Source organism: Schistocerca serialis, chromosome 6, assembly GCF_023864345.2.
Source record: "Schistocerca serialis cubense isolate TAMUIC-IGC-003099 chromosome 6, iqSchSeri2.2, whole genome shotgun sequence".
NCBI classification, from domain to species: Eukaryota; Metazoa; Arthropoda; class Insecta; order Orthoptera; family Acrididae; genus Schistocerca; species Schistocerca serialis.
Window position 1 is genome coordinate 520,172,365 of NC_064643.1, and position 22,895 is coordinate 520,195,259.

At 42.5% G+C, this 22,895-nt stretch overlaps 1 protein-coding gene across 1 annotated transcript; it reads left to right on the top strand.

Moving 5' to 3' along the window:
- The first annotated feature begins 2,418 nt into the window (after positions 1-2,418).
- Positions 2,419-22,671, top strand: LOC126483987 (cuticle protein 79-like). Its single transcript, XM_050107288.1, has 4 exons — positions 2,419-2,527; positions 4,499-4,777; positions 12,004-12,375; positions 22,506-22,671. Exons 1-3 carry the CDS (start codon positions 2,513-2,515, stop codon positions 12,361-12,363), a joined length of 654 nt encoding a protein of 217 aa, XP_049963245.1. The 5' UTR covers positions 2,419-2,512; the 3' UTR covers positions 12,364-12,375; positions 22,506-22,671.
- The last annotated feature ends 224 nt before the right edge of the window (positions 22,672-22,895 follow it).

A 22,895-nucleotide genomic window follows, 5' to 3' on the forward strand; every position in this document is an offset into this window, starting at 1 on the left:
ACAGACTAAGAAACGAAGACATAAGAGCAGAGCTTGGGATTTATGCTGTAAATGAGATCAAGTCTAATCGACAAAGCTGGCTAGAAAATTTACATAGGATGTCGGATTCAAAGATGCCAAAACAAGCCTTAAATTTCAGAGCCTTAGGTACAAGAGCCATAGGAAGACCAGCAAATAGATGGCTGGATACTGAGAAGACAAAACAGGCCTATGGCATAGACAATAATGCAAGAAGAAGAAGAAGAAGAAATGGTAACCATATTTGGTGCGTTTTTTGAAAGCGCGTTTTTCATTGTGGCAGGATTTTTTTTATAAATTTCTAGTCAACAACTTTCTCCTCCGAAAGACAAAATATTTTGTTGGTACCCACCTACAGAGGGGGAAATGATTGTCATAACAAAATAATAAAGAAATAAAATAATCAGAGCTCGAAACAAAAAAAATTACGTTTCGTTTTTCCTGCGCGCTTCTTGAGAGTGGGAACGGTAGAAAAATAGTTTGAAGGTGATTCGATGAACTCTGTGCCAGCCACTTAGCTGTGAATTGCAGAACTGCAGAGTAATCATGTAAATGTAAAGCATTGACAGGAAGAAGGGGCAGCATGATAGGACATGGGCTAAGAAATTAGGGATTAGCTTTCATGGTACCAGAGTGAGCCGTAGAGGGCAAAAACTATAGGAGAACACAGCGACTGGAATACATCCAACAAATAACCAGCAGAAAAATGCTGCTGTTGGAGCACAAAAAATGCGAATGTGTTCCTGTTTATTTAAAAGACTGATAGAAAAGTGGGGTACCAGCTATCTCATTCTACTTTCCTCAGCACCTTTTTAAATTTTACCAAAAATTTTGGCGTCCCACTTTTCGCTCAATCTTTTAAATAAACAAGAATATATTCAATTCTTTTAAACTCCGATAGAAGCATTTTTCCGCTTGTTCCCTTCGCAGGCCATGTAACTCATATGAAAACAAATGTATTGGTCAGTAAAACTGCAGCAGGGTAGGTAACTCATATGAAAAGAAATGTATTGGTCAGTAAAACTTAGGTAGTTTTCTAATGTGAAATTGAAGCTACATAAAAATAATTTTACACGCAAAAACATTTTGCATGTACTTCAGTACTGCACCATAGGGTTTCCAGATGATAACGGAGACACATTGCAGCATACTTCTCTGTGCTACGTCACTTTATAAACTAGTTTTTCGCCTCACACCGGATTTTACGTGTACAAGTAGGGTAGGGTAACATTGAACCACTGCATCTCGGAAACGGATAAAGATATGAAGAAAATTTTCAAAGTAATTGGAGATCCGGATCTCAGAAACACTTAGTAAAAGTTACAGCCATGTGCTGTGTGCATCCGTCTCGGAATCAGGGGCTGAATTCTGGTACCACAAAAACCAGTTTTTGGTGTGTTTCTCGATAACGGATAAATATTTTTGTAAAAGCGGAAATGGATCTTCTAGATAAATCCCTAAAGAATATGCTTTTAAATTTGAGCAATTTGCTACGGTTATTTATTCTTTATATTTCACCCCATACCGGATTTTGCGTGTAGAAGTAAGGTAAATCTTTATCTTGGAAACAGATAAAGATCTCAAAAAAATTTTCAAGGCTGTTCGAGGTCGAGATCTTAGGAATACATCGTAAAAGTTTCAGCCATTTACTGTGCGTAGCCGTCTTGGAATCCTCAGCTGGATTTTGGCCTGCTAGTGACGGCAAAAATATGGTACAAAAAAACCCTTCTTTGAGGTTTTTCGAGGAACCGACCATGAACTAATGGTGCCTCCATAAATCCCATCAAGCACACGATAGACCACGTCAAATGCAAAAAGAACCAACCGATTTGCTCCTTTTGCCTAAGCAGGAGGCAATACTTTGTTCTATAGGATAGTGACGCTAAGACGATCCTTCTGTTGGGTTTACAGATGGTCCCTAGCTCAAGGGCTATCCCAAAACACTTGACCCTATCTTTTCATCACTAATAGAACCCATGGTATGAGAACCGAAAAATTCCGTTTTTATGCACGGCGTTTTGGAACATACCAGGTACGCATGCAGTTGCATGTATGCCGATTGAGGAAATTAAGTATAAGTGCTACTTTGAGACGGAGAAATGGTCGTAGGAGAAGAAGACGTGCCAAACCGCATTAAAAAAAAAAAATAAACGGTGATACGGCACCCTTCGAATGTCTTCTGGAAGTTAAGGAATAAATTGTCCAGCTTGTCCCAGTTTGTTCTGGTGGTATCGCCAAAAGGTCTCCAGAGAGTAAGCAGAAGACTTGGAGGCTCGCTTGGAATGTGGGAACGTTGCGTGGCCCACGTGGAGGGCTCGTTAGCAGAGCGGCACGCACTTGGAGCCGCCTCCCTGGTCCCCACCTTGCGGGCGAGACGGCCCGTGAGCACAGGAAGGAGGTGAAAGCACCTGCCCTGCTATATAAGACGGCGGACGATCGCAGTAGGCACTCCACCTCCACCCACCGCGCCGGGAACCAACAACCAACTGCCGACATGAGGGCTCTCCTGGTGAGTTAGCACATCACTTCTCTTCCTCACCTTCTTAATCAAGTTGTGCAACTTCCTCTAACAGCGGTTCTCTCTGAACTGCTTAGTTTCTTCTACATACCAAATCTTCAAGACCTACAAATTTTCTAATAGTCAAAACTAGTAAAAAGCGTAATGTTTCATTATTAATCGTGTAGAAATTTGCAGGGACAACCTCTACTTGTCAGGGAGCTAGGCTTATTCTCACAAAATTTATAAACGCTCAGCAGACTGCTGTCAGGACTTCGGTGTAGCTGTATTTCTACAGAAGTGTGTAACCACTTTGTTTCCGACAATGGCTGTCGGTTGCAAACAGTATGTTCGATTTGAAGAATTGTGTAATTGTAGAGAAGTATGTAACGATTTGGTTTCCAACAATGACCGTCAGTCGCAAGCAGTATATTCACCTTGGAAAATGATGTACTGGATTCGAAAAATCATGGATAAATTTGTGATTTAGCTAAGCCATCTGACTGAGAAAACTGTTATATTCTCATGCAAAAGTTAAAACACTATAAAAAAGCATTACAGGATATTTATGATTTATATCTTTTTCTGTATTTTCAGAACTGACATGTACCACTTTCTGGTCCAACAAATGGCGGTAGACATTCTAAATTCGAAAGAACTCGTCATGGTGTACCACAGGACAATGTCTTGAGTCCTCTATTATTTCTGGCATACATTAGTTGATATTTCATTTGCATGGTTATAAAATACATTTTTTCCCTTTGCAGATAATACAGCTACATGCATGAAAGTAGTATTTGAAATGTTCAAATGTGTCGAATTCCTAAGGGACCAAACTGCTTAGGTCATGGGTCCCTAGACTTACACACTGCTTAAACTAACTTATACTATACCCATGCCCGAGGGCATGGGTATGCCCGAGGGAGGATTCGAAAATCCAGTGGGAGGGGCCGCGCAGTCCGTGGCATGACACTTCGAACCGCGCGGCCACACCGCGCGGCAGTAGTATTTATAGCTTTCCTCAAAGAGAAATTAATCTGACAGTTGAAAACAGATAAATCACAGCAAATGTATATTATTTGTGATAAGACACAAAACATGCAGCTATGTAGGTGTCCTGGGGCAAATATTATAATCCGTCCAAGCTTCGAAATCCGAAAAGTAGATATAATACTATCTTTGAGATTACAGCTAGGTCATAATCTGACCTGAAAAACCCACATTCCGTACTTAATGAACGTCTTCTGAGTACAAAAGTGCGTTGTAAGTATTGTATCAACCCACGACTTTCTGAAGAGACCTGTTTGAAGATGTTAGTATTTTGAAAGCTTCCTCTCAACGTACATAATCCTTAATACATTTCTCTTACTATCAATACTCCTCTATTCTTAAAAACGGCAAAAAACTTATATCAAGCGTTAAAGTAAACTCTTGCTTTGATAGAGAATACTAAATGTCATGTAGGAAATGTCATGAAGTTCAGCATCAAATAAAAAAGTGTGACATGGCCATAAACCTTTACTCCACTGAATAGTAATGTTACAGGAATTTTTAATCCAAATGAGAAAATTTTATTACAGGGCTTTCGCTTTAATCAAATTCGTATTATTCCTTTTATACTGCAATTTTTCATGCCTTCAGCGCTTTTGAGTGTGTTATAATCAAATAAAATGAGCGTATTGGACTTCTTTCTATATTCTAGAGTCTACTCTCTGTGAAATCGAATAGTTATCGATAATTTAATGTAAATCCGACAAGCGAAAATAGCTAAAAAAATTAACATACTTCCAGTAGCGTCATAATCTGAAATTTGTGTCACAGTTACAGAAAAATCTGCAGAGTATTAGCTATTTGCGTGTATATTCCGCTTAATTTTATTCCCCGAATGGGGCCTCCCGGCCAACGATGCCATACGCTCATTTCCATTTTTCAGCATAGTAAAAAGACTGGGACACTTCTTTACGAGAAACTCTTTGCCCGCAGCTTGTGACTCTGTTGGCGGCAGCCGCCATCGCCGCAGAGCAGACGACGAGCGGGCAGCCTGCGGAGGAGACCGGCAAAAAGCAGGACAAGAGGGGCCTCCTGGGCCTCGGCTACGGGGGTGGCTACGGGGGTGGCTACGGGGGTGGCTACGGGGGTGGCTACGGACTGGGAGGCGGCTACGGCCTCGGAGGCGGGTATGGCCTCGGAGGCGGCATCGGAGGTGGCTTTGGAGGCGTCGGAGTAGCAGCCGCCGCTGGACCAGCCATCAACGTGCAGACCGTAAGTGTCTAGCAGGTCTTCTCTGTCTCACGCAAGCGGTGGATAGGTGCTTCAGCTCGCCCCTTGCCTGTTGGCGATTTATTTGCATAGTCTCTTCGAGAGAGGTCCTCCAGCAGTTGACACACTAGGCCGATACCGCTAGTCGTCATAATCATCAGCCTTCTGGCATTCACTGCTCCCCCTCGAGACTTCTCCACAAATTAGTCTTCAACCATAGACCTGTATATCTGCATCTACATCTACATACATACTCCGCAAGCCACCTGACGGTGTGTGGCGGAGGGTACTTTGAGTACCTCTATCAGTTCTCCCTTCTATTCCAGTCTCGTATTGTTCGTGGAAAGAAAGATTGTCTGTATGTCTCTGTGTGGGCTCTAATCTCCCTGATTTTATCCTCATAGTCTCTTCGCGAGATATCCGTAGGAGGGAGCAATATACTGCTTGACTCCTCGGTGAAAGTATGTTCTCGAAACTTCAACAAAAGCCCGTACCGAGCTACTGAGCGTCTCTCCTGCAGAGTCCTCCACTGGAGTTTATCTATCATCTCCGTAACGCTTTCGCGATTACTAAATGATCCTGTAACGAAGCGCGCTGCTCTCCGTTGGATCTTCTCTATCTCTTCCATCAACCCTATCTGGTACGGACCCCACACTGGTGAGCAATATTCAAGCAGTGGGCGAACAAGTGTACTGTAACCTACTTCCTTTGTTTTCGGATTGCATTTCCTTAGGATTCTTCCAATGAATCTGTCTGGCATCTGCTTTACTGACGATCAACTTTACATGATCATTCCATTTTAAATCACTCCTAATACCCACTCCCAGATAATTTATGGAATTAACTGCTTCGAGTTGCTGACCTGCTATATTGTAGCTAAATGATAAAGGATCTTTCTTTCTATGTATTCGCAGCACATTACACTTGTCTACATTGAGATTCAATTGCCATTCCCTGCACCATGCGTCAATTCGTTGCAGATCCTCCTGCATTTCAGTACAATTTTCCGTTGTTACAACCTCTCGATATACTACATCATCCACAAAAAGCCTCAGTGAACTTCCGATGTTATCTACAAGGTCATTTATGCGTATTGTGAATAGCAACGGTCCTACGACACTCCCCTGCGGCACACCTGAAATCACTCCCACTTCGGAAGATTTCTCTCCATTGAGAATGACATGCTGCGTTCTGTTATCTAGGAACTCTTCAATCCAATCACGCAATTGGTCTGATAGTCCATATGCTCCTACTTTGTTCATGCTCTTGTTGCAAGTTTTCTTGTGCCATCTACCTATTTTCAGTTACACCGTCAACTAGGTCCTTCATTATCTATTGCAACCAGACAGGGACACTCCTTTATCATCCAGCATTCATTCATCTGGATACACGTCCAGTCCTCTTACATTTAATTCTCACTGCAGTCACAATTGTGTCTTTTGTACCTCCCGTTAATTTCAAATACAAATTTCTCCATCTCTTACTAAGCAATCAGGTATTTGGATGGGTTCCCGCATTAAGAGTCCATAACTCAAAACTCACAAGTTTTACTAAAAACTTAGTGCTATTTACATTATCAAGATCATTACAGGGCAATTTTGTTCTTCCGTTATTTTCTTCCCAGTCAATCCAATCGTTGCATTCAGTTGCTTTAAATGCAAGATCTCCCCAGGTCTTTCATTGTCCTCGTTATTAGTTTGTACCTAGTAACGATGACTACGTTTCATCAAAATTTATTTTCTGTCCTACTTCCAAACTTGCTATATTACATTATTCTACTCCTTACTGAAGTTTACCTACTCTAGAGGCGAACAGTACCATGCCACCATCCAAACGATGGACTACATTTGTTCATTTAGCACACATACCCTTTTCGTTTTCCCAGTTTAAAGATCTACAGTCTCGAAACTTCGTGCCAGATTAAAACTATATGTCGAACCGGGACTGGGAGTTGTATATGCGTAGAGCACTTGCCAGCGAAGACAAAGGTTTCCTGGTCAATGCCCGACCTGACACACAGTTTTAATCTGCGTTTTAATCTGCGAGAATGTTCCGAATCAGCGCACATTCCACCGCATAGTGAAAATTCATTCTGGATCTACAATCTCCCTCAAGGATAGCTGAGAACAGTTTTGATAATACGGAATTTCTTCTCTGATTCCTACTTCCGTTCTGGATTCCTCACCACCTTAATAAAGTCTGATGGAACCTGTGGCACTGAATTACATATTGCCAAGTACACTACCACAGATTGAATCAGTTACTTGCTTCTCAAGGGTTGTTAATGTAGATTTGCTGATAATTAGTCAGTAGCTTTTTCCAAATCTGCAGATCCCTCACAAAGTGGCAATTCTTTCTGAATGCTCCGTTTTATAAATTCGTTTATGATCTGCAAATGGCCCATTGTGTTTTATTCACTTATAAAACCTGAGTGCTATTTTTCTTAATTATTATAAATATCATTAACATCAATTTCATTATTAATTTCCTTTACAGATATACAGGGTGTTACAAAAAGGTACGGCCAAACTTTCAGGAAACATTCCTCACACACAAATAAAGAAAAGATGTTATGTGGACATGTGTCCGGAAACGCTTAATTTCCATGTTAGAGCTCATTTTAGCTTCGTCAGTATGTACTGTACTTCCTCGATTCACCGCCAGTTGGCCCAATTGAAGGAAGGTAATGTTGACATCGGTGCTTGTGTTGACATGCGACTCATTGCTCTACAGTACTAGCATCAAGCACATCAGTTCGTAGTATCAACAGGTCAGTGTTCATCACGAACGTGGTTTTGCAGTCAGTGCAATGTTTACAAATGCGGAGTTGGCAGATGCCCATTTGATGTACGAATTAGCACGGGGCAATAGCCGTGGCGCGGTACGTTTGTATCGAGACAGATTTCCAGAACGAAGGTGTCCCGACAGGATGACGTTCGAAGCAATTGATCAGCGTCTTTGGGAACATTCCAGCCTATGACTCGCGACTGGGGAAGACCAAGAACGACGAGGACACCTGCAATGGACGAGGCAATTCTTCGTGCAGTTGACGATAACCCTAATGTCAGCGTCAGAGAAGTTGCTGCTGTACAAGGTAACGTTGACCACGTCACTGTATGGAGAGTGCTACGGGAGGACCAGTTGTTTCCGTACCATGTACAGCGTGTGCAGCCACAGTCAGCAGCTGATTGGCCTCCACGGGTACACTTCTGCGAATGGTTCATCCAACAATGTGTCAATCCTCATTTCAGTGCAAATGTTCTCTTTACGGATGAGGCTTCATTCCAACGTGATCAAATTGTAAATTTTCACAATCAACATGTATGGGCTGATGAGAATCCGCACGCAATTGTGCAATCACGTCATCAACACAGATTTTCTGTGAACGTTTGGGCAGGCATTGTTGGTGATGTCTTGATTGGGCCCCATGTTCTTCCACCTACGCTCAATGGAGCACGTTATCATGATTTCATACGGGATACTCTACCTGTGCTGCTAGAACATGTGCCTTTACAAGTACGACACAACATGTGGTTCATGCACGAAGGAGCTCCTGCACATTGCAGTCGAAGTGTTCGTACGCTTCTCAGCAACAGATTCGGTGACCGATGGATTGGTAGAGGCGGACCAATTCCATGGCCTCCACGCTCTCCTGACCTCAACCCTCTTGACTTTCATTTATGGGGGCATTTGAAAGCTCTTGTCTACGCAACCCCGGTACCAAATGTAGAGACTCTTCGTGCTCGTATTGTGGACGGCTGTGATACAATACGCCATTCTCCAGGACTGCATCAGCGCATCAGGGATTCCACGCGACGGAGGGTGGATGCATGTATCCTCGCTAACGGAGGACATTTTGAACATTTCCTGTAATAAAGTGTTTGAAGTCACGCTGGTACGTTCTGTTGCTGTGTGTTTCCATTCCATGATTAATGTGATTTGAAGAGAAGTAATAAAATGAGCTCTAACATGGAAAGTAAGCGTTTCCGGACACATGTCCACATAACATATTTTCTTTCTTTGTGTGTGAGGAATGTTTCCTGAAAGTTTGGCCGTACCTTTTTGTAACACCCTGTATAACAGCCACAGTAAGACACCAGAATACATTTCTTTGTTGCTAATAAGTTCAGCTAGACGTAACGTTTATTGTCTTTTTTCTTGTTTTTTTCCCATATAACTACAGAAAGAATTTTTAATGGTGTATACTGTAATGATTCTTTATTCGATAGTTGCATAACTGGAACAGGTGACTTTTCCTGTTATTGTTCCAGGCACCATTGGTGCCCAAACCCACCAGGGCCACGCCTTCTAACAACGGATAACGTATTTCGTCTGATGGTGGTGCATACTTAAAACCTTGGTTGAATATGTATAGAAGATGACCATATCTACCTATATTTTACCTCATTGATGTGCTGGAGAATTACCCTGCCTAAAGCTCCAGATGGAGGCACTGAACCAATGCCCGCCAGTTTTTTGGGAGATTAATACTCACTGATAAATACAGAAGGACACCCATGTGAGTTTGAGACGAGTATTTTCAGGTAATCAGGGCAGTGAAGGTTGACGTACCTCATCGCTTTAATAGTACCAGAGCTCTCTCCAAAGTCATTGCCACACATTCCCTCCATAACGTGTATTGGCACACCAAGTTTGTACATCCGTGTAATATTGACGTACCTGGTTGCAGGTGGACCATCTCATGGCTGTGCGATTATTCCAATTGGGAAAGGTAGTCTATGTCCCTTGTCATTCACGGAGTTACCACAGATATAGGGATCAGACACAGAAAATCGCTACTAAGGGCGATGTAGCCAACCACCTCGTCAAACACAGGGAAAGAAGGAAGATAACAGTAGGCCTGTTCACAACGAGGTCACTAGAAATAGTTACTAAACACAGTCTTCCGAAATTCCTTCACTAAAGAAGACGAAGTAAAGATTCCAGAATTCGAATCAAGAACACATGCCAACATGAGTAACATAGAAATAGATAGTCTCGGAGTACTGCAGCAACTTAAATCACTTAACATAAGCAAGTCTCCGGTCCATATTGTATACCAGTTAGGTTCCTTTCAGTGTATGCTTTTACAATAGCTCCATACTTAACAATCATATACAACCGTTCGCCCGACGGATGATCCGTACACAAATACTGGAAAGTTGCAAAGGTCTCACCAATATTCAAGAAAGGTAGTAGGAGTGATCCATTAAATTAAAGGCTCTTATCATTAACGTCGACATGCAGCAGGATTTTGGAACATATGTTGAGTTCGAACATTATGAATTACCTGGAAGAAAACGGTCTATTGACACACAGTCAACACATATTTAGAAAATATCGTTCTTGTGAAACACAACTAGCTCTTTACACGCACGAAATGTTGAGTGCTGTTGACAAGGAATTTCAAATTGATTCCCTATTTCTGGATTTCCGCAAGGCTTTTGACACCGTACTAGATAAACAGCTTGTAGTGAAATTGCGTGCGTATGGAATATCGTCTCAGCTATGTGACTGGATTCGTGATTACCTATCAGAGAGTCCATAGGTCATAGTAATTGTCAGAAAGTCATCGAATAAAACAGAAGTGATTTCTGGCGTTCCACAATGTAGTGTTATAGCCCCTTCGCTGTTCCTTATCTATATAAATAATTTGGGAGACAAGCTGAACAGAAGTCTTAGGTTGTTTGCAAGTGACGCAGTCGTTTATCGACTAGTAAAGTCAACAAAAGATCAAAACAAATTGCAAAACGATTTAGAAAAGATATCTGAATGGTACGAAAATTGGCAAATGATCCTAAATCACGAAAAGTTTTGGGTCATCCACATGAGAGCTAAAAGGAATTTGTTAAACTTCGGTTACACGATAAATCAGTCAAATCTAAAGGCCGTAAATTCAGCTAAATACCTAGGAATTACAATTACGAAGAACTTAAATTGGAAGGAACACATAGACAATGTTGTGGGGAAGGCTAACCAAAGACTGCGTTTTATTGGCAGAACACTTAGAAAATGTAACAGATCTACTAAGGAGACTGCCTACACTACGCTTGTCCATGCTCTTTTAGAATACTGCTGCGTGGGGTGGGATCCTTTGCAAGATAGGATTGACAGAGTACATCGAAAAAGTTCAAAGAAGGGCAGCATGTTTTGTCTTATCACGAAATAAGGGATAGAGTGTCACTGAAATGATACAGAACTTGGGGTGAGCAGCATTGAAACAAAGGCGTTTTTCGTTGCGGCGGGATCTTCTCACGAAATTTCAACCGCCAACTTTCTCTTCCGAATGCGAAGATATTTTGTAGACACCGACCTACATGGGGAGAAACGATCACCATAATAAAATAAGGGAAATCATAGCTAGCATGGAAAGACGTAGGTGTTCGTTTTTTCCGTGGGTTATACGAGATTGGAACAATAGACTATTGTAAAGGAGGATCGATCAGCTCTCTGCCAGGCACTTAAATGTGATTTGCAGAGTATCCATGTAGATGCAGATGTAGATGTAGAAATGGAACGCATCCTCTGACAGGAGCCGGCTGTTGTGGCCGAGCGGTTCTAGGTGCTTCAGTCTGGAACCGCACGACCGCTACGGTCGCAGATTCGAATCCTGCCTCGGGCATGGATGTGTGTGATGTCCTTAGGTTAATTAGGTTTAAGTCGTTCTAAGTTCTAGGGGACTGATGACCTCAGATGTTAAGCCCCATAGTGTTCAATCCATTTTAAACATTTTGAACCTCTGACAGAGCAGGATAGAGGAATAAACTGGTCACGTCCTTCTCGAAGGTACAGTCCTGGAATTCACCTTGAGAGACTTAGGAAGACCTTGGAAAACGTAATTCTGGATTCCTGGACGAAGATTTGAGCATTTCCTTCGCTCTGAGCCCCGTTCTCACAACCAGCCAGTGGAGGTGATTCAGCCCATTTGGTGCTAATGACGGAGACTCGTAACTTTTCCAGCGAAGCGTCACCTGTTGGACGTCCTCGTAACCTGGCAACGACTAGTTGCTTATGGTACACCCTAACTGAGCCAGTGCCTCAGTCAGTTGAGGAGGTGTAGCTCATTTGGTATTAATGATGGAAACTTGTGCCTTGTTCTAGCGACATGAGACGTACTGGCCATCCGAGTGACGTTGGCACGATTTGCTGCAGGTGGCGCGGCCAGTGGCTTTCTCTAGCGACATGTGACGTAGTGGAGATCCGGGTGACGTTGGCACGCCTGTTCGCAGGTGGCGCGGCCAGTGGCGGTGCCCGTGCCGCAGCCGGTGGAGGTGACGCGGCCGGTCCCCGTGCCGGTGCCCCAGGCGGTCCCCGTGTCGGTGCCCCGCGCTGTTCCTGTGCCGGTGCCTCAGCCCGTGCCCGTGCCGGTAGCCCGGCCCTACCCCGTGTCCGTGCCCAGGCCGGTCGCCGTGCCCGTCCCCCAGCCCTACCCCGTCACTGTCCCGCACCCCGTCCCCGTCGTCGTAGGAGGCGGCTACGGCGGTGGCTTCGGGGGCGGCTACGGCGGCGGCTTCGGAGGCGGTTACGGGGGCGGCTACGGAGGAGGCTACGGAGGAGGGTACGGAGGAGGTTTCTACGGCAAGCACTAACTGCACTCTGTGGTAAGCCATCCACATTGCATCAGATTCTTTACTCTCTTTCTAGATTTACTCTTTGTAAATAGCTCTATTCCAATCCCAAAGAAAGCAGGTGTTGACAGATGTGAAAATTACCGAACTATCAGTTTAATAAGTCACGGCTGCAAAATACTAACGCGAATTCTTTACAGACGATTGGAAAAACTGGTAGAAGCCGACCTCGGGGAAGGTCAGTTCTGATTCCGTAGAAATATTGGAACACGTGAGGCAATACTGACCCTACGACTTAACTTAGAAGCTACATTAAGAAAAGGCAAACCTACGTTTCTAGCGTTTGTAGACTGAGAGAAAGCTTTTGACAATGTTGTCTGCAATACTCTCTTTCAAATTCTGAAGGTGGCAAGGGTAAAATACAGGGAGCGAAAGGCTATTTACAATTTGTACAGAAACCAGATGGCAGTTATAAGAGTCGAGAGACACGAAAGGGAAGCAGTAGTTGGGAAGGGAGTGAGACAGGGTTGTAGCCTATCCCCGATGTTATTCAGTCTGTATACTGAGCAAGCAGTAAACTAAACAAAAGACAAATTCGAAGTAGGTATTAAAATCCATGGAGAAGAAATAAAAACTTTGAGGTTCGCCGATGACATTGTGATTCTATCAGAGACAGCAAAGGACTCGGAAGAGCAGTTGAACGGAATGGACAGTGTCTTGAAATGAGGATATAAGATGAACATCAACAAAAGCAAAACGAAGATAATGGAATGTAGTGGAATTAAGTCGGGTGATGGTGAGGGAATTACATTAGGAAATGAGACACTTACAGTAGTAAAGGAGTTTTGCTATTTGGGGAGCAAAATAACTGATGATGGTCGAAGTAGAGAGGATATAAATTGTAGACTGGCAATGGCAAGGAAAGAGTTTCTGAAGAAGACAAATTTGTTAACATCGAGTATAGATTTAAATGTCACGAAGTCGTTTCTGAAAGTATTTGTATGGACGTGCGGTTCTAGGCGCTGCAGTCTGCAACCGCGAGACCCCTACGGTCGCAGGTTCGAATCCTGCCTCGGGCATGGATGTGTGTGATGTCCTTAGGTTAGTTAGGTTTAACTAGTTCTAAGTTCTAGGGGACTAATGATCTCAGAAGTTGAGTCCCATAGTGCTCAGAGCCATTTGAACCATTCATTTGTATGGAGTGTAGCCATGTATGGAAGTGAAACATGGACGATAAATAGTTTGGACAAGAAGAGAGTAGAAGCTTTCGAAATGTGGTGCTACAGAAGAATGCTGAAGATTAGATGGGTAGATAGCATAACTAATGAGGAGGTATTGAATAGAATTGGGCAGAAGTGGAGTTTGTGGCACAACTTGACTAGAAGAAGGGATCGGTTGGTAGGACATGTTCTGAGACATCAAGGGATCACCAATTTAGTATCGTAGGGCAGCGTGGAGGGTAAAACCCGTAGAGGGAGACCAAGAGATGAATACACTAAGCAGGTTCAGAAGGATGTAGGCTGCGGTACGTACTGGGAGATGAAGAATCTTGCACAGAATAGAGTAGCATGGAGAGCTACATCAAACCAGTCTCGGAACTGAAGACCACAACAACTACAACAAATAGCTCTAAATTACACTCATACTCATAATTGCAAATGGTTCAAATGGCTCTGAGCACTATGGGACTTAACTTCTAAGGTCATCAGTCCCCTAGAACTTAGAACTGCTTAAACCTAACTAACCTAAAGACATCACACACATCCATGCCCGAGGCAGGATTCGAACCTGCGACCGTAGCGGTTGCGCGGTTCCAGACTGTAGCGCCTAGAACCGCTCGGCCACCTCGGCCGGCTCATAATTGCAGAATGTGGTGCCACACAACGTGGCACTACACAAAACTGCCGCTAATAGCATAGGCACATAGGGAACACACACGACACAGATCTGTAAGTCCACGGTATTGGTGATAAGTTGAGAAAACCGTCCCGAAACACATGTGCTACAAAACGCCACTGTTTCCTGCGCATGTACCCCGACGACAATATGTGATATGATCACCGTGCACACGTACACAGGCCGCACAGCGGGTTGGCATACTCTGGATCAGGTGGTCGAGCAGCTGCTGGGGTATCGCCTCCCATTCTTGCACCAGTGTCGAAGCTCCTGAAGTGTCCTAGGGGTGTGAAGGCGTGCAGCGATACGTCAACCTTCAGCATCCCAGACGTGCTCGATGGGGTTTAGGTCTGGAGAACAGGCAGGCCACTCCATTCACCTGATATCTGAGCAGCCGTCTTCGGTTGTTTGCATATGACGCTGTCGTTTATCGACTAATAAAGTCGTCAGAAGATCAAAACAAAATGTAAAACGATTTAGAAGAAATATCCGAATGGTGCGAAAAGTGGCGGTTGACCTTAAATAAAGAAAAGCGTGAGGTCATCCACATGAGTGCTAAAAGGAATGCGTTACAACTTCGGTTACACGATAAATCAGTCTAATCTAAAAGCCGTAAATTCAACTATTACAATTACGAACAATTTAAATTGGAAGGAACACATAGAAAATGTTGTAGGGAAGGCTAACCAAAGACTGCGTTTTATTGGAAGGTCACTTAGAAAATGTAACAGATCTACTAAGGAGACTGCCTACACTATGCCTGTCCGTCCTCTTTTAGAATACTGCTGCGCGGTGTGGGATCCTTACCAGATAGGACTAACAGAGTGCATCGAAAAAGTTCAAAGAAAGGCAGCACGTTGTATTTGCCCAAAATATGGGAGAGAGTGTCACAGAAATGATACAGGATTTGGGATGGACATCATTAAAAGAAAGGCGTTTTTCGTTGCAACGGAATCTTCTCACGAAATTCCAATCACCAAATTTCTCCTCTGAATGCGAAAATATTTTGTTGACACCGACTTACATAGGGAGGAACGATCACCAAGATAAAATAAGGGAAATTTGAGCTCGTACGGAAAGATATAGGTGTTCATTCTTCCCGCGCGCTATACGAGATTGGAATAACAGAGAATTGTGAAGGTGGTTCGATGAACCCTCTGCCAGGCACTTAAATGTGATTTGCAGAGTATCCATGTAGATGTAGCTGTAGATGTTTCAAGGTACTCCTTCACGATGGCAGCCCACTCAGCTCAGTGGGCCCGTACGTCATCATCCATCAGGAGGAAGGCGGGACCCACTGCACCCCTGAAAAGGCGGACATACTGGTGCAAAATGACGTTCCGATACACCTGACCTGTTACAGTTCCTCTGTCACAGACATCCAGGGGTGTACGTGCGCCGACCATAATCCCACCCCACACCATCAAACCACGACCTCCATACAGGTCTCTTTCAAGGACATTAAGGGCTTGGTGTCTGGTTCCTGGTTCACGCCAGATGAAAACCCGGCGAAAATCACTGTTCAGACTATACCTGGACTCGTCCGTGAACATAACTTGGGACCACTGTTCCAATTATCATGTACTGTGTTCTTGACACCAGGCTTTACGGGCTCTCCTGTGACCAGGCGTCAATGGAATGCACCTTGCAGGCCTCTGGGCGAATAAACCGTGTCTGTTCAGTCGTCTGTAGACTATGTGTCTGGAGACATCTGTTCCAGTGGCTGCAGTAAGGTCCCGAGCAAAGCTAGCTGCAGTACTCCGTGGCCGTCTGCAGCCACTGATGGTGAGATATCGGTCTTCTTATCGTGTTGTACACTGTGGACGTCCCGTATTGTAGCGCCTGGACACGTTTCCTGTCTGCTGGAATCGTTGCCATGATCTTGAGATCACACTTTGTGGCACTCGGAGGGCCCGTGCTACGACCTGCTATGTTTGACCAGCCTTCAGTCGCCCTAGTATTTTACCCCTCATAACGTCACCATTAGCACGCCTGAAAACGTCTGCACACTTACCCGCTGCACTCTACTCTGACATGCACCAACACACCTCTGCGTATGTGGACTGCTGTCAGCGCCACCGTGCGACGACCGCAGGTAAAATGCACCACATGGTCATACCCTAGGTGATTTAAATCTGCAAACCGCCCACCAGAGCTTTGTTTTACCATGTATCACCATTATCATTAATTTATGAGCATGAGTGTACATGGGAGAAAGGACACACTCACCAGCATCTTCAGTTTGTTCTTGCTTTACCGTTAACGAAACTTGTACTCGCCTCCGTTGCTGTGGTCATAACGCTCATAGCCCAGTAGCGCTCGACTCTGAGGGCTAAATCGTCACATGTGAACGACTCCGTGTTTTTTATGTCTCTGTGACCTCTCTCTTTTGCCCATCACTTTGTTCATTGTCATTCACCATGTTTTATACTCTTGTAAAACGCTATGGCTGAAGAGCGGCGTAGTGTGCCGCTGCCAGCCTACCTGAATTACAGGTTTTAAAATAACAATAAAGTAAAAAAAAAAAAAAAAAGACTCTGAGGTAGCCAGTTCGTATCATGAAAATGAAAGTAAGTTTTCACCGCCAGTATTTGGCCATCAAAGGGACCAGACTTTGCGCCAGTCTCCTTGTTTACATTCCTCTCTCTGCAGATTCTCATGAATTGAGGGCCGTTGATGATTATCTAGCCATGTCTCTGTTTCAAATAGTGCAGTTCATGAGATAAGTACATGGCTTGTAGAAAATAAACTAACGCTAAATCACAGTAAAACTAAGTTTTTGCAGTTTCTAACACATAATTCAACAAAACCAGACGTTTTAATTTCACAGAATGGGCATATGATTGGTGAAATTGAACAGTTCAAATTTTTAGGTATTCAGATAGATACTAAACTGTCGTGGAAAGCCCACTTTCAGGATCTTGTTTAAAAACTTAATGCTGCAATTTTTACTATTCTGGCGGTATCTGAAGTAAGTGATAGTTCGACACGAAAAGTAGTCTATTTTGCTTATTTTCATTCGCTTCTGACGCATGGCATTATATTTTGGGGTAATTCTTCCCAATCCCGTTGCATATTTTGGCTGAGAATTGGGCAGTTCAAGCAATAAGTGGTCTAACCTATTGTCGACCCCTGTTCGCTAGTCTGGGTGTTCTGACATTCGCCTCTCAATATATATATTCTTTACGTCATTTCTTGTTAACCTCATCACCTTATTCCCAATAAGTAGCAGCGTTTACTCAGTTAATACTAGACAGAAAATCAATCTGCATTTGGATCCTACTTCCTTGACTCTTGTGCAGAAAAGTGTGCAATATACTGCTGCACCCAATTTCAATAAGCTGCCACAAGAATTAAAAAATCTTAGCAGTAATCCACGCCTTTTCAAATCGAAACTGAAGAGTTTCCCCGTGGATCACTCTTCTATTCTTCCGAGGAGTTCCTTGAAAAATTAAACTGATTCCTATGTTATATTGTTGATTGCGTTTACATAAACTTATGGCTTGTCTTTTTTGGGTTCATAAACATTTTATTTTATCTGTTATTACCATTATGTTCTAATTTAATGTACAGACACGTTCAATGACCTTGGAGATTTCCTCCTCAACTTAGTCCTACGGAACTAGACCTATAAAATAAAGAATAAAATAGAATAGACACTGTGATTCTTCAGTTTCTCCCGGCATATTTGTTGCTCAAACAGTCCACGGGTATACTGCCGGTTCATAGTGTCCAACGGGTACAATATTTCGGCGATCAGACATGTCGCCATCGTCAGGTGCGCTGACGAACTGAGCTCCTGACGCCCACGTGTTCGCGACCGCCGGCGCGCGGGTGCGGACGGCGAAGAGAGCGGCCCGCGGGGGGAGGGGATTTAAATTGACCGCCCGCCCTCAGGAGCTCAGTTCGTCAGCGCACCTGACGATGGCGACGTGTCTGATCGACGAAACATTGTACCCGTTGGACACTATGAACCGGCAGTATACCCGTGGACTCATCGAACTAGAATAGACAGTATTAGCCCTGCACTATCAGCCCCCCCCCCCCAAGAAAAATTATCTTCACAGAGCAAATTCGTATCCTTCCCTACCATGTCCCAACATACAAACGTATATACCGATTCAGTATAAGTTTGATGATAAGAGGAACATGTAATGGATACCGATTGGTTGCGAGTGTACCAAGAATCACTTGTCGTGAAATTTTAAAAGACTTCCACCATCCTCCACAAAACTGAGTTGTCTCCTCCAACCCGTAGATCAGATTACAAGTACGTTCTTGCTTGGCTCTATTCTAGACGTGAAGGCTACGTACTGGAACCAGGTTTCACCCTGTGCCTTCATTCATCTCCATAAAACACAAATATGGCACGAAAGTATACACGTGCCCGTTATAGTCACCAGCATCCAGAAGACACAGTTAAGACGGAACTGTCATATATTAAGTGGAAAGGTGTCGTCGTTCGCGGAAGAAGAAAATTTTTTACGATTAGACGGTTCAATACCCCTTCGATGTCTCCCAGCCGAAAGCGTCATACGGCTCTGTCTTTACAAACAACGTGGGGGAACAATATCTCCGAGTTCATCTCCATGAATTTATCATTGGATATTAACGAGGCGTATGAATTATGACAAGGTGAAAAGTTCTCTGGCTGATATCAACATCAAGTTCTCTGCCTTAGTTGGTAAACGTTGCACAGAAACATCGAGTGTGAATCTGATCTGCGGAATAGTTTGTCTCTTTGTAACGTTGGTACGTGTTGCACCGTAACGTAACTTAAGTGTGAACAAGGTCTGTGGGATTTTTTTAAATTTTTTTATACGTCACTTTGAAGTAGACGCACTGCGTGTGATTCGTTCTAATGTAAAAACTCGAATACCGAGTCATCAGAGTAGCCTTTGTTTCGGACTGCTTATTTCTAATGAAAATCGATTCAAAATTAGTTTTATTTCGCTAATAAGTCTGCTCCTTCACTTTAATTAAGAAATGGACGACTAAATTCAACGTATCTGTACTTTCGTTGAAGATTATCCACATGGAGGATGACCGGAAGCCGCACCAGCAGACAGAAGCATCAGGAAAAGTATACAATGTTGTGTCGAACAATCAGGTGGGAAAAGTGTGTGAAACAGCTGACAGCAAAGGCATAGCAGAGGGAATATGGCGCATTAGGACGAAGAATTAGTTTTGAGAAATCATTGCCCAAGGTGCATTCCTTGTTGAATACTAATGAGAAGTTAATAACAACACAAATTTCTCAAAAATGTGTGGACTGTTTAAGAAGTGAATCTAGCTGATTTTATGAATCAAGCTGTTACTATAGATGAGATATGTGTCTTCTTCTTCATTCCTGAAACGCAAAATCAATCGAAATATTCTTTGCCTGCCGATGACCTTGAAGAAAAAAGTCGATTTTATGAAATGTTATGACCTGTATTTTCTGAGGTACAATAGACATTCTTTTTAGTGTTACCTTGCATAGGACAAAACGGTAACTCGCAAACTCTATGCATGTGTTCTCGACTGAAAGCATGAAAAAAATGTGCCAGAATGTTCTGACTGGGTTTCGAAAAACAAAAGGTTCATTAGACTGTACCTCTCTTTAAAGTTCCAATGCAGCAGATAACCAAGGAATACGAAGAAAGACAGAAGATTCACTGTCGAATCAGTTTTTACAGCTTCTACTTCTTCCGAAAGAAATTTCCGACCTGCAAAGATTTTCAGTTCAATGAAGAAGATGGCTGTTTCACTTTACTCCCCAGTCACACTTTATGGATTGAACCCACTCACTGGAGTAACGGCAAAGAACTGACTTAAAAGGGGAAAGACAACGGTCATTTTGACATACAAACCACTTTTCCAAGAAATTATGTAGAAGGAAGTAGTAAGTTAGTAAGTTTCTTGTCTCGTCATAGAACGTCAACACTTGAGATCTTAAGAGAAAGCCTTCGAGTGACGCACTCAGAATTATTGTAACGTCTTCCACTGCACATATTTAAACGTTTCTGTAATACTATCGCATTGACTAAACAAGTGTGTAAAGATTTACAAAACTTATCCTTATGTTTTCCTTATATTTTCCGTTAATTGACGTTGTTAGTTTGCACAGACAGATGAAAAATACTCAAGAACCTTTCGGACGAGATATATTACCGATCTCTTCGGTGGATGAATTATACTCTCTTAATATACGTCCTGACACTAGTGATTGTTCAGTTATAGCCCATTCAAACAGTTTTATGTTGTCCTCTATTTACGTGCGTTACATTATATTTCACTGTATTGGTGGTTTCATCGAACGTTGGTGTTACATAAATATCCTACCACTTTTCAGCTTTTCTCGCGATAAGGCACCAAGAAGTAGCTGATTAACGGCCTCAGAGACGACAGTTATGTTAAAACTTTAAAATTATTTTAAATGCTAACAACTCTCTCTCTCTTATTAAAAAGCGAAGCAAGGAAAGAATGTTTACATCTTTGTATACAGGTACTACATTAGGAACAGCGTTAGTTTATCGTCTTTCATAGCCAATCAGATAACAGACAACTCAGAACTTTCAACTGACATTAACTGTATTCTCTGCCAATGGTCGATACGACATAACAACCAAGAGGAAGCACTTCCTTCATCTTGTGCAAGTCAGCATAACACCAACAAAATTTTCTATTACACTCTAACGACCCCTCGTACCTTATACCTTTCATCTAGAGTGCTTTCAAGTACTTGTCATCTTTATTCTTGAGTCTTCCAACTGATCTTTTCCTCAAGTCAAACAAATATATGACCATACCCATACCCTAGATTTGTATTCGATGTCTCCTGTTAATGCCCGACCATATAGATTCTACATACAGGAGTAGTATCCCAGTACAGCTCTTTCTCGAATGTTATCGTCTTAACATATTTGGTCGTTGCGTTTCGCAACCCCATGGTTCACTCAACTTGTGACTCATTAGTCCCGTATGCAGAGACTACTACATTTTTCCTTTAAATGAACTTTATAAGACTGCATTTCTTAACATCTAGAGGCAAATGAGAGTCTTCACAAGAAGATGGAAAGTTACCGTAATGTGATTGTGATGATGTGTTCTTCCGATAACTTTTCGTCTTACCGCCTTGTCAACGAAACGTTTCAGATCACAACACATATTGTGCTGCAAGCCATTCATCTGCAACATGCTCTACCGTTAACTAACCACGAAAGGTTAAAGGTACGGAAGGAAGGGTCCTGTCAAGTGATGCAATAAAAAGAACTAGTGTTTACCGTATCATTAAGACTCGTTACAATTATGCCTATTATACTGTGGAGGTGTTCCAAACAGTCATACTTTCGAGGTATTTTCGTTACAAGTACCAAATACAAACAATAGAAAGGCAAAATCAAGACAATGTGTATTAAACGGGGTGTAAAATAAGTTTTCTGTACATCACGACTGCACTTTAACTGGTACGCTGATGAAGAAATGAAGTAAAAATTTCCAAATGCGAATAAAAAATATAAGCGAAAATCTACCAGTTCTGAGATACACAGACGATACTACAGAATTTTTTAAGCAGAATGTGCAGGCGCCTTATCTCTGAAACTCTACGCCCGAAGCTCGGCATTAGGTGGAAATGACACTGCAACGGTGGGAAACTGGGAAAACGAAAGAGCCTTAAAATTAAATCTGATGCCAGAGAATCTTGTTGGAAATTTAGTGTATACATGAAGTACCAAACGAAGAAGTAAAAAATATTTATAACATTTATGATAAGGAATTTAGGTACAATTAACTTAATACCAAAGGAGCAGCAGAGAGGAAAAATTATGAAAGCCACCATGTAACACATGACCTTTAAGTGGTGAGCGTAGCAGCAATCTTTATACAATAGCACTGACCCAAGTCATATCCAGATGAAACACAAAATCGGGTCAACCAAAATACTGATGACTATTGAAAAAAGAAGCTTTTAGAGCAGCTCATATTTGTAATCCGATTTACATATACGTATTTACATGTAGAAATCAGAAAGAATCACACTGAAATGTTTATTCGTAGATAAATAAAATGTCAGCCTAGTTGTTAATCAATTATTGACACTGTATTCCATTTGCATAATGCTGCAATTTGCAGCTGAATCTCGGGAAACGTACATTTATGAAAGCTTCAAATGCACATCGACTACTAATTCATAATAAAAATTGTTTATCTTGTAAAACAGGAAATGAAACTAATATTCATTGTAGTTTACTCAGTTGTAATAGTTGTATTTATTTACGTTCCAGGCTGTATCCTGAGTTTTCTACGCTCTCATTTTTCATCATCACCTCGCTGCCTCGTAAAAGGGCAACGGCGCACTGAAAGCCTACCATTTTCTTCAGTTGTTAGCGCTAATGTAATTTTGTACTTTTTTCTTTGATACAAATCGCAATAAAGCACAATGAAAAATTATTACAAGTGTTTTCCCGCATACTGTATCTGATAATGCAAATCTGTACGCTGAAATGGTATCAGGTTCCAGATCACCCATGCAATTTGAACCTCTCACATATAATCAACGCAGTAAATAGTGGTTCGAATACATGATTATTCCATGTTGTTTTCTACTTACAGCTCGTTAGTGTATTTGGCAGTTGAGGACTGCCTAAAATTTGCCCCAAAGGACCTTAAATATA

Bases quoted from the DNA above. Each gene is read 5' to 3' on its own strand.
- LOC126483987 (XM_050107288.1), top strand. The intron at 4,778-12,003 runs GTAAGTGTCTAG...GCCTGTTCGCAG, and splicing joins CAGCCATCAACGTGCAGACC to GTGGCGCGGCCAGTGGCGGT.